The sequence below is a fragment of the Sciurus carolinensis genome, chromosome 14 (genome assembly GCF_902686445.1).
Source record: "Sciurus carolinensis chromosome 14, mSciCar1.2, whole genome shotgun sequence".
Classification (NCBI taxonomy): domain Eukaryota; kingdom Metazoa; phylum Chordata; class Mammalia; order Rodentia; family Sciuridae; genus Sciurus; species Sciurus carolinensis.
The window spans coordinates 7,854,782-7,867,125 of record NC_062226.1 but is presented as its reverse complement, the minus strand read 5'-3'; the positions used below and the strand labels follow the sequence as shown (position 1 = coordinate 7,867,125).

At 46.8% G+C, this 12,344-nt stretch overlaps 1 protein-coding gene across 6 annotated transcripts in view; it reads left to right on the top strand.

Annotated features, from left to right (window-relative positions):
- Garnl3 (GTPase activating Rap/RanGAP domain like 3) overlaps positions 1-12,344 on the top strand; it is a 147,601-nt gene that overhangs the window by 122,812 nt on the left and 12,445 nt on the right. For all 6 annotated transcript variants that reach the window (XM_047523818.1, XM_047523815.1, XM_047523816.1 and 3 more), the window contains 2 exons: positions 109-267; positions 4,894-4,960. In XM_047523818.1, the coding sequence (XP_047379774.1) occupies positions 109-267; positions 4,894-4,960 (226 nt within the window). The remainder of the gene's footprint in view (positions 1-108; positions 268-4,893; positions 4,961-12,344) is intronic.

The following is a 12,344-nucleotide window of genomic DNA, read 5'->3' as shown; positions in this document are numbered from 1 at the left end:
AGGCCTCTGCAGGGACCTCTCTGGAAGGAGGCAGCAGGTGGTGGAGGCTGGCATGAAGATGACTGCTCCTGTCCTAACCTGTCTCTTACCTCATCTTCAACCACACAGGAGATCTGTCTGTCCGACTCTCCTGCAGTGATGACCTTGGTGGACGGGCCAACAGAGGAGAGCGACAACCTCATCTGTGTGGCTTACCGACACCAGTTCGATGTGGTGAATGAGAGCACAGGGGAGGCCTTTAGGCTGCACCATGTGGAGGCCAACAGGGTAAGGTGACGGTTGCAGGGACAGTGGGAATCAGGAGAGATGAAGAGGCATGTGTTCTAACTTTGGATACCATGTCTCTGATTTCTATCAGTTTGCATGCCATGTATCCAAATTATGTGATACACTATTTAGGCTGAACCACATGAACCTGCCATTTTTGTAGATCAGAAAGCTTCATCTAATACAACCATCCCATTGCCATGCTTAGCTTTTCCAGATCTCAGCTACCCAGATCATGCCTCTGTATATTTCCAAATAAATGACAGAATCCAAAAGCAGAATATAAATAACAAAATAAATGAGAATAATTGCTCACTAATGCATCCAAGGAGAGCCTTTGGAAATCAAGCCTGCTCTTTGTGGCCCTGCAGATTCACAACTTGGGGACTAGGTGGCTCAGATGGGCATAGCACCCTTCTCTAGCCCCTTAGAGGCCCAGTGGGAAAGAAAGATGGGGCAGAACCCCATTAAGAGAGTGAGAGCAGATCAGCACCAAGGGTCCACATCCCTGGCCCAGGCTGTGTGGAGAACAAGGATTCCTGTCTGGGGACAATCTAGGGCCACCAAAATTGCTCTGTAGCTTTAAGGATGATTGTGTGAGGTCTCAGCATTAGCACTCCACTGCACAGTGGTGAGCTCTCACCACCCTGAGGCCTGTGCCACTGGGAACCACATCACATGGCCTTAGCACATCTCAGAGCTCTTCAGCCTGTTACCCCTGTGAGGCTGGGCACAGCCTGGTACCTGGAGCTGCTTGGAGTTCACATGGTCCAGTGCAAACCAGCACTCTGCTTAGGTACAAAGGACAAGCAGAATGGGGGTGTCACCCCCAGGAAGAATACAGTTCCTCATGGGGTTTCCAAGCCCACAGGCCTACCCCAGTCCTGTTCCACTGAATCAAACCACGTAACTCCTTCCAATTAGGCTTTCTAACCAGTACTGGTGTGTGCTCTATCTAAATATTCATTAAAATTGCTAATTACTATTGTAAGAAAACTTAGGACCTAATTAGATCAAAGTTTTAAGAAAACAGAAAAATCAGAAATAGAAAAATCTAGATCTAATTAGGAGGCCTGTCTTGTCTCCAGCTGTATCTTATCACAAAGGAATCTGGCATTTCTCCTGTGTTGGTGGTTATGTCCATGTTCCTCCCCAGAGATCTCACTGGTCTGAGAGGTGACAGGGGTTGGGGGTGGTGGTGTTTAAAGGAGCCCCAGGTGATTCTAATGTTCAGCCAAGTTTGGAGCCAGTGGTGTGCTCCATCATCACTTCTCTACCCTGGTGGTAATTGGGAGCTTTATTAATATCCTGTTCTGACTCCAGGCAGGATAATCAAATCAGAATTTACTTGGAAACCAAATTCTTTAAGTTCCCCAGGACCCAGGAGAAGGAGTCTATCCTACCCCTCCATTGTTCCACCCCAGCAGCATCCTGGGACCTGAGCCACTGGAAACCTGGGCCAGCAGCAGCCCAGACCTCTCCGCGAGGCCTGTGACCTCCACCAGCCCACTGAGTTCTAGAAGGAAGGCCCGATCAGTCCTTTAAAATTCTTTTGCTTTTCAGAACTCTGTGTGACCCACAAAAAGGGCAGAAAGAGGGGCTGGAGTTGTAGCACAGTGCCAAAGCTCTTGCCTAGCATGTGTGAGGCACTGGGTTCAATCCCCAGCATCACATGTAAATAAATAAGTAAAATAAAAGTTCATTGACAACTAAAAAAAAAAAATATTAAAAAAAAAAAAAAAAAGAGGCAGAAAGATCCTGGCCTGCAGGTCTGTGTTCAGTCGGTCCTGCCCTTAGCAACCAGTTTCCTAGGACTTGACCTGCCTTTTCTAGTGGACAACTTCTCACCTTATTTTAGAGGCACTTCATGGCATGTTCTGGTTTAAAACAAATCATACTCTAGTGGTTGATAATTGTGTGGTTTAGTGATTATTCATCAGAGTAAGTATAGAGAGAAATCATTTTATTAAACTCTTTCATATCACAGTTATTATGTGCTTATATACCCTGATAATTCACTAGAATGCTTCTGAATTTTTTATTTTGATTCATAAAGGCCCAGGAAGAATTGGGTTTAAATCAGTTTTCTTTGATGACCTCCACATTTTGATTATTTTTATGACAGCAGTAGGAAATAATTCTACAATTCTTTTTTCTTCATTGTGCTTTTTAAAAAACAAAGATACAAGGTTTTACCCTGAGATTAAAAAAAAAAAAAAAAAAAAATTAAGGAAAAAAAGAAAAACAACTCTTCCCTGGGTCCTGACTGGGAGAGGATCAGTGTGCACAGTCCTCCTGCAGCACATGGGCATCTGCGGAGCACTCACTAAGTAAGCGGACACAGTTATGCCTGTTTGCAAGGAATTTGCTGTCTAATTGGGGAACTAAGCCCTAGAGAATGGAAAAGGCAGTGAGCAGTGTGGTTGCTGATAGCTAGTGAGAAGTAGGCCCAGACGGGCCTTTACCAAGAGGTTCCTGCGCTTAACAACCAATTCAGAGAGCCAGTGCAGAGTGGCTGAGCTGGCCTCAGGTGGTGGGGATTCAGCTCATTGAGTGGCACTCACTAGCTGCCAGCTCTGCATAGTGCCAGTACTGATTGGACCGGCCTAGGTTCCCACCCCATTCTTCCCTTCTTCCCAGCCACCACTTGATTTCCACTTCAGGCTTCACCCCACCTCAGGTTCTGAGATAATTCTAGCTTGAGAGAGGTCAGGTTTAAGCACCAAAGCAGCATCCTAAAAGCCAACATCAAGTGCCTTATACCAACAGGCCTGCAGTATAACCCACTGCCCCAGCTCTAGCAGCTAACCTTGGCCTCATTCCCAAATCCAAGGTCGGCTCTGGAAGGAACTGCAGACCTGGGAACTGGACCTGGGATTCTAGTTGAAATACTGGTCCCAGGTCCTGTCTTCAGCCACCCAGAGCCCAGTGGGTGTCAGTTCCAGACTCCACTTCTGCAAGTCTGTGTTTGGGATTTTTACTACCATCATGTTACTTTCATGATTTTAAAAAGCCAAGAAAACGATACACTTATTTTTTCTGATATACATTTTTTTTTTCTTTTTTGCATTGCTGGGGATTGAACCCAGGGCCTTCTGCTTCTACCAACTGAGCTGTATCCCCAGCCCCAAAACACTTATTTTTAATCAAATAAAAATCCAATGCTATGGCCTACCCCAGACCTCCTACATAGAGATCTCTAGGAGCAAGAACCCAGAAATATAGGTCTTTATAGCCGCATAGTTGATCTGGTTGGGAAACAGTGACTCCTGCCAGGCCCGCTCCTAGGGTGCAGACAGACATCGTGTCAAAGCATGAAAGGGGTCTCATTGTGATGAGTGCTAGTGAAGGTCTGAGCAGAGTGGCAATACCCACGGAGAACATGGTCAAGTCCAAGTCATGCTCTACTGTCCCTGAACCCCATCTGGGGCTGGAGCCCACCTGACCCACTACCTGAATCCGGTCATCTGTCAGCAGTCCTGGAACCCCTTGCTGGACCTGCTTGTGACCAGCTCCCCTCCCCACCCCCAGGGCCTCTGCCTCAGGGCACAGACCTTGATCTAGAAGGCTTCCTGCACATCCCCTACTGCTGACACTGCCTCTCATCTACCCACCCCAAACACCTACACAGGCTCTTCCACCCAACTAAAGGATGACTAGGTCTGCCACGCCTCCTGCAGTTAGTCTTTCCATAATTACAACAATCGCAGCCACTACTGAATGAATGCTTCTCCATACCAACCCCCATGTTGGAGTGTGTCATAGCATTATATCTTGGAATCCTGAAAGGGAAACTGAAGCTCAAATTACATATTTATTAAATGGCAGAGGCAGGCAGGACTGAAGCCAGGCTGCCTGACTCCAAAGACCATGGCCTTGAACCCAGCATGCTGTTGTCTCCACAGTCAGCACAAGGTGCGAGTAGGGCCCTGGTCTGGCAATGTAGCACACAGCCCCTTCCCTCAGAAAGCTCAGTCTGACTGAGCAGACACATTCCTGCAGCACAGCCTGCAGCTGAAAGAGTACTAAAACTGCCTGGCACCCACTGGGACCCTCAGAGGGGTCTGAGGGACTTCAGGGACTATGCCCTCACAGAATGTGCCCACTGGAGCAGGCTCCATGCCTAAGCAATGTGTTAGCTGACGCTAAGTGTTTACAAGTACCAGGCCCCGTGCCCAATGCATGCAGAAGTTGGCTCACAGGCTCCTCAACCCATGGGGGAGTCTGGCACTCTGAGGTCTTGGCCACCTCCCTGAGCCTCACTTTTGTCATCTGTAAAATGGGAGCAGTGCCATCCACTTTCCAGGGCTGATGTGAGCGTGAAATGAATTCCCAGGCAGAAGTGCTGGTGAGCAAGTGCGATGCTGGATGCAGAGCTTTGCCAAGGGCAAAAAAGGCAGAAGAAGTCCCAGGGGAGAGGAGGAAGGGGAGTCTTTCCTTTCTTTCACACCTGCAGTGCACTGTCAACACAGATCCAGGTGGTGGTAGAGGTGCTGAAAAGGCTGAAAGATCACAGCACCTTGGTGTTAGAGGGCCACGGGTGCTACCAGACACCCATAGCCTGAGAAAGTCTTTTCCAAGTGTCATTGTCCCACCCACCACTACCACTGCCCATTGTCATTGCAGGTTAATTTTGTTGCAGCTATTGATGTGTATGAAGACGGAGAGGCTGGCCTGCTCCTGTGCTACAACTGTAAGTCGAGGCTGTGCTCTTATTTGCATTTGCCCTGTTGGGCTGCTATTTCTCTGGGCAGTTGGAAGGAACTTATGCTTAGATTTGCCTGATGAATCATGCTGGGCTTGTAACTGCACTCTAGGGAGCATCTAAAAAATGTGTCCCTCCCTGGATCTCTGCTGTGCCCCAGACCTCTCAGTGATGCTGTCTACAGGATATGCATCCAGTTAGGGCCCTGTGTGCCACGTGCTGTGCTTAGTGCCCAGTGGTCATTGTCTTATTTAATGCTCATTGCAGACACCTGCAGCAGGTTTTGTCAGCATTCTCCTGCAGAGGTCAGGCACTGAGGGCCTGGAGGAGTGTGCTGCCTCTTTTGAGTTCATGTAGCCTCAAAGCATCAGACCAGGTTTGCACCTGGGACCCTCTTGACTCTAAGGTCCCTCTTGACTCCAGGGTCCCAAATTTTAACCTCTGTTACTGCAGGTTGAAAATTCCAAAATTCTTGGGTCCAGGAGTGTTTCCGATTTCATATCTCTAGGATTTCAGAATATTTGCACATACATAATGACATATCTTGGGGCTGGGACCTACATCTAAACCCAAAATTCATTTATGTTTCATATACATGCTATGTATATAGGCTAAAAGTAATTTTATTCAACATTTTTAGTGCATTGCATCTTGACTGTGACCTATCATGTGAGATCAGTTGTGGTATTTTCCACTTGTTGGCACTCAAAAAGTTTTAGATTTGGGGCCATTTTGGATATCTGATTCAGAGATTAGGGCTGCTGTATCCTACTTTTTGTGTTTCTTGGGTGTTAATGAAGTCAGCCTCAGCCTGGCTTGTACAGCCACAGCTGGCTTAGTTTGGGTTAGGTGGCAGAGTGGATTTGGGTGAACCAAAGTTATCAGATAATGTCTTTAAGGATTTTCAGCATTTCAATAGCCAATATTGTACTTCAATAAAAAGAATTCAATATTGTACTTCAATTAAAAAGCTTAAAAAAAAAAAAAAGGACAATTTTGCCCATTCTTAACTAACACATAAAACATATTTTCCAGCCTAACCTTATCACTTTAATATAGTGATGCTGATTATATCTTGTGAATCAGATATTTTGATAAATTAATTAGTAATGAACAAATATGAGAAAACCAGTTATTAGCAAAAAAAATTTTGGAAATATTATTTTCAAAGTCAAGACTTATGGGGCATCAATTAGGGGAAGGTAGTTGGAAGGCAGGAAACACTTTAACAAGCAATCGGGACATATTTTATCCACAGATATTAACCTAAACTTTTCCCAAAAAAATGTGTCTTTAAAGTGTGGTCTTTTAATTTTAAAAAAAAATCTATGGGGGAAGACACTAATAAAAGAAGCTAAAAATAAACAAAAACAAATGAAACAAAACCAATTTTTTTTTAAATTAAAAAGAAAGAACAGAATGCTGTAAAAACAGTGCTGGTTGTTTCACTGCTCAAAAGGAAAGGAGACACTCAGGGGAAAGAGAAGCTAAGACAAAACACAGAGTGAGTTTTAGGATAAGAGTATTAATCCCAAGCAGGGAGCGAGGACACCAATGGGAGTGGCATCTCCTCTGCCACGTGGGGAGCTGGACTAAGCAGTCTGCGCCCACTCGGTGGCTGCTGTGCCAGGTGTGATGTGAGCAGCCCCTTGGTCTCCTGGAGCCCTTCCCTGGCCTGTGTCATGTCCAGCTCCGACCTCTAGTATCATCTGAGGTTGGGATGGGTGTGTGTTTTCACAGACCCACCGCATCAGAAGGTAACATCTGTATGCTCAGACCCCATAGGAGCCAAGGCTTTGACACACCTCGGTCTTCTGAAGTCAAGCCCTTCTTTGGATCAGGAGTCTGGCTTTCATTTTCTTTCTTTCTTTTTCCCAGCAGGTTGCAGATACCTGGTGAACAGCCCAGGGAGAACCTGAGTGCTCTCCTGTGGCTGCCCAGGGGGCCCCTGTCACTCCTTCCCACAACCACAGCACTCACTGGTGTTTGTCCATGTTCTTGTCTTGGCCACAGACACTTGGGCGGTGAAGGCCCTTCTCAGCAAGGTGCTGTAGAACAACTGACTCCCCCAAAATTTGAAGCTGATTTTTATCACTTAAGTTCGTTTCTTTTTATTTAAAACAACAACAAAATTTATAACACCTTATAAATTCAGAGTTTTATATAGAAGAAATCATTACCTCACATAAGTTAAGGATGAAAATATTTTGTAACAGATTGTGACTTCCAATTATATGTTATTTGAGAAAAATATATTCACAAGATAAACTTGGTAGGGGAGTATAAATAGCTCGACATGTTCATGATGTTCTTATTTTCTCATAATTATCTCTTATGTCAAATACCAGAGTAAGAAAAAAGAAAGGAAAGAACACTTTATTGTGACCTTAGCACTCGCCAATTGTTCACCTTTAATCTCAATAATATATTGCAGTGCTCAGGGGGAACGTATATGTTTGCTGATGACATTTAAGGATGATAACAAAGAGACCACTAGAAGAACTCACATAAGCATGACTTCTTGATGTAACTGGTTTTAACCTTGGGAAGTCTTAACTCCTGCATGAGCAGCATTAAGAAGGCAAGACCTGCTTCTTGGGACATTTTGAGGATTAAGTAGGATTATACTTTAAACCCTAACATCTCCTGGCACAGCAAGGTTTTCTTTTTCTTCCTTTTATTCCAGAGTCACCAAAGTATTGACTCAGAATCCAGTTCGTTTGTTTGTTTTGGGGGCCAGATACCTGGGACTGAACCCAGAGGTGCTTTACCACTGAACCACATCTATTTTGATAGGGTCTCACTAAGTTGCTTAGGGCCTCGCTAAGTTCCTAAGGCTGGCTTGAACTTGCAATCCTCCTGCCTCAGCCTCCCAAGTCACTGAGATTTCAGGCATGCACCACCACACCCAGCAGAACCCAGTTTTTTAAATCCCCATAGGGTATCAATATGCAGAAAGGACTTTTATTCAAAGAATTTTACTTTAAAATTAGAAATAGGGCTGGGGAGATAGCTCAGCTGTCAGCTGGTAGAGTGCTTGCCTTGCAAGCACAAGGCCCTGAGTTCGATCCCTGGTACCGCAAAAAAAAAAAAAAAAAAAATTAGAAATAGTGCTTGTCAGCCTGTTCTCCATCAGCTAGATGGAGAAATCAGAGGAGCAAAGGTCATAAGCTCTGAGCTCCTTCCTGTGCAGTGACATTCTTAAAACACCTCTCCAGCAGTGCCACACTTCAGGCTGCCCTTGGTAACTCAGTAAGGAAGTCTGGGTGCCTTTGTGCTGCTGAAACAGTGCCTGAGACTGGGTAATTTCTAAAGAACCAAAATGTATTTCTCACAGTTTGGAGGCCAGAAGTCAAGACCAAGGTATGAGCATCTGAGGGGCCTTCCTGTGTCTCCAAACACTGGATGACAGAAGAGCCAAAAAGGGACAAACTCCTTACATGGCAGGAAAAGACCATTAATCCATTCTTTCTGACCTAAGTGCCTCTCATTAGGCCCTGCCTCCCAGCACTGTTGCACTGGGGACCAAATTTCCAGCATATGAACTTTTGGGACACATTCAAACCCTAGCAGGAGGCAATTGTACTCAACTGATGAGAGCTGGCAGTGGCCTGGACCACAGTGAAAGCATTGGAGGTGCCAACAGCAGTCAGACCCATGATATGTTTAAATATCAGAACCAAGATCCCAGAGACCCCACATCCACACCCACCTCTGGCTTCAGGTTCTCAGCAGCAAGCACCAGCCTTCTGTGGCAACAATGTTTTGTTTGTTTGTTTGTTTGTTTGTTTGTTTGTTTTGGTACTGGGGATTGAACTCAGGGGCCACATCCCCAGCCCTTTTTATATTATTTAAAGACAGGCTCTCACTGAGTTGCTCAGGACCTCACTAAGTTGCTGGCTTTGAACTTGCCATCCTCCTGGCTCTGGGATTACAAGTGTGCGCCACCACACCTGGAACAATATGTTTTTGTGAAACTTTCTTGTTTATACTACTCTTTTAAACTAAATGCTAATATATTGTTAAGGATTAAGTAGGATTATACTTTAAGGAGGAGCTGGGGTGTGGCTCAGTGGTAGAGGTCATGTTCAGCATGTGCAAGTCCCTGGATTTGATTCTGGGCACCAAAAAGATGAAGAACAAGGAAAATTTGCTGACACATGAAATGTGGGATGTGAGAGAGAACAAAAAGGAAGCCTGAAGTCTCAGGCATGAAGCATGGAGAATATAATTTCCTGAGATGAGAAAAGCTTTGAGAAGACCCAGGTTTGCCAAGTGTGGTGGCACACACCTGTAATACCAGTGACTTGGGAGGCTGAGGCAGAAGGATCACAAGATCAGGGTCAGTCTGGGCAACTGAGTAAGGCACTGTCTCAAAGTAAAAATCAAAAAGGGCTGGGGATGTAGGTCAGTGGTAAAGAGACCCTAGGTTCACTCCCTAGTACCACAAAAGAAAACAGGAGAATGCCATCCGCCATGCCACATGGCTGGCAGATCAGACGTGACAGGTCAGCACTTGTCCTTAGACTGGGCAGTGTAATGGGCATCAGAAACTTTGAGAGGCTCTATCAAGTCATTGGAAGCAGCGAGGGCAAAAGCCCGATTGCAAAGGCACAAAACAGTGGCTGATAAGGTTTGGATGTGAGGTGTCCTCCGAAAGCTCATGTGTGAGATAGTGCAAGAAGGTTCAGAGGAGAAATGATTGGGTTGTGAGAGCCTTAACCCAATCAGTGAATTGATCGCTGATAGGATTAAGCAGTAACTAAAGTGGTGGGTGTGGCTGAGGAGGTGGGCATTGGGGCGTGGCTTTGAGTATATATTTGTATCTGGTCTGGGGTCTCTCTGCTTCCTGAGCACCACGTGAGCTGCTTCTCTCTGCCACTCTTCTGCCATGATGTTCTGCCTCACCTCGAGCCCCGAGGAATGGAGTCGGCCTTATGTGGACCAAGACCTCTGAAACCCTGAGCCTCCAGATAAACTTTTCCTCCTTTACGGTTGTGCTGGTTGGGTCTTTTAGTCACAGTGGCCAAAGGGAAAACAAAGATTACCTGAAGAAGGAAAGAATTTTCCTGCAAGTGAAAAAGAGAAAGGTGGGGGCAAAAACTGGACCCCTCTAGATCAGAAGGACCTTGTTAATAAGCACGTGACTAAGGCTGCTGAGAAGCACCAGAAGAGAAGGGAACAGTGGTGACACAGGACAACCACACCACAGAGCATGAAACTCGGAGTCCACTGGCAGGGTGCATGCAGTGAGCGCCCAGCACAGCCATGAGGGGGTCCTCTCAGAAGGCTTTGATGTCACGGAAGCCATGTCTTTAGCAGAGAGCGAGGATCCTTTTTTCTTCCCTAACTCCTTTCTTGACTCATTCTGTCAGGAAGCTGTTGTGAGGCAGTAATAGTGTTTTACAAGGCACAGTGGCCACATCAAAGGAGTCCCAGAAGATTACACAGGGTGGGGGAGATGCTTGTTCTGGCTGCTCAAGGAACGCCTCCTGCTGCCTCGGCCCTTGCCCACAGGTTCATCCTCGACCAGCAGTCCTGACTCCTCGCCTCTCCATTCTCATGGAGGCAGGTAACACCAGGGGTTTAAAAAAGGCTGATTATGCTGCATGGGATTCTGTGTAACAAGAAGTCACTGGAAGGTGCTGCCTAAAGAGACGAGGGTGAGAAGACGGCTGCACGAGAGGAGAAGGGACAGTCCTGCCGCTGAACCTCAGCACCCATAGCGCCAGACCACGGCGGCCCTCTGTGCCCGCAGCTCACAGGGCAGGCACAGTGCTGGTGTTGCTGGTGTCCCTGAACTTCACTGAACTGAACCAGACCTGTGCCCAGTGGAATCACAGAGCCATAACAGAGAAAAAGCCAGCTCAGGACACGTTTCTGTCCCCACCTTTCTGACCCTGCTGCCTGCTGCTCTTTCAGACTTCCTCTCCCTGGACTCTGTCCCACCTCTGGTTTTCTTCTTTCCACTCTGGCTGTTTCTTCCTTGGTCTCTTCCTCCTGCCACCACTGAAATGTCAGCATGCTAGAGACCTGTGTCCTTGCCCTCGTCTGGGGGTTCGTCCCCCCACTGGTGCCGCAAGGCCAGGCCTACTCCAGACTCCAGCGTCATCTCACTTCTCACTCAGTGGCCAACCTTGGCAGCCCAGAGGCACCTCAGGCTCACCTTATCCAATCCAAACTCAGGAGCCTCCTCTCAGGTACCCGCCCCATGGCCCCTGCCCTAGCAAAGTCCACAGCATCCACCTGTCACCCAGGCCATTGCTCCTGCCCCCCTGTTCCTCCCCACCCCCAAGCTCCTGGCTGTCTAACCCAAAACTCTGATTAATCTCAAATGTCCCATCACCTTTGTTGCTTTGGACCAGTCCTCCTCACTTGGGTCACTGTATGAGGCGGGTCACTTTTGTTTCAGTGCTGGGGATCAAACCCAGGTCTTGCACATGATATGCAAGTGTCCTACCGCTGAGCTGCTCCCCAGCCCTAGGAGCATAACTTAACTGAACTCTGACTCTGCCTTGGCAGCCTGCTTTCCTTTCCACTCTCCACTGCTGAGAACTACTTTCCTAAAACCCTAATTCAGCCATCTTACTTTTCTTGTCTATGAACCCCTCCCAAGCTGGCCTCTGCCTCCCTCCCTGCCTGACCTGTCTCTTGCCTCTCCTAATACACACACTATCCTCCAACCCCACATCATCTCATCTCTTTACTTGGAAATTGGTAGTCTGCTCCCTTTTCCTGGAAGCCCAACTCTTGTCCCCCAGCACTTGCTAAGGCTGGGACGTGCTGATCTGCCTCCTGTGGAGTATGTGCCACCCCTAGGCTCCCACTGCCCCTGCTTCCTGCTGAGAGAGCATGTGCACTGTGCTCTGAAGCTCCCTGCTTTTCTTTCTATCCATGTCCAAACAGAGCAGGGCCCTGTCCTCCAGAACCTCAGCCCTGGGCACAATCTGCCTTGCATAAGTCAATGCTTGGTGAATGTGTCCCGAATGAAAAGAAAGATGACTGTGATCTCCAGAGACTCATGTGCAAGGGTAACATGGGCTGGGCATATGTGGGAAGCCCCTGATGGAGCTAGCCCAGGCTGTGTCACTGTGCTGGGTGACAAGAACAGCTAATGCTTGCCTAGCTTGCACAAGGCCTTGCGTTCCATTCCCAGCACCACCAAAAAAATGAAGAAGAAAAGAAAATAAGAGAATGGAAGAAAGCAAGCAAGTGGCTAATTAGTCTCATTCTGAGAAGAAACTGAAGTTCAAGGAATATATTCATCTATTTATCTGCCAGTTGTGTCCTATTGGTTCAAGGTAAATTTCATGTAGCATATAAAATGCTGCTAAAGAAAAGGTGTGATAAGGCTTTGTTCAGTATTTTCAGT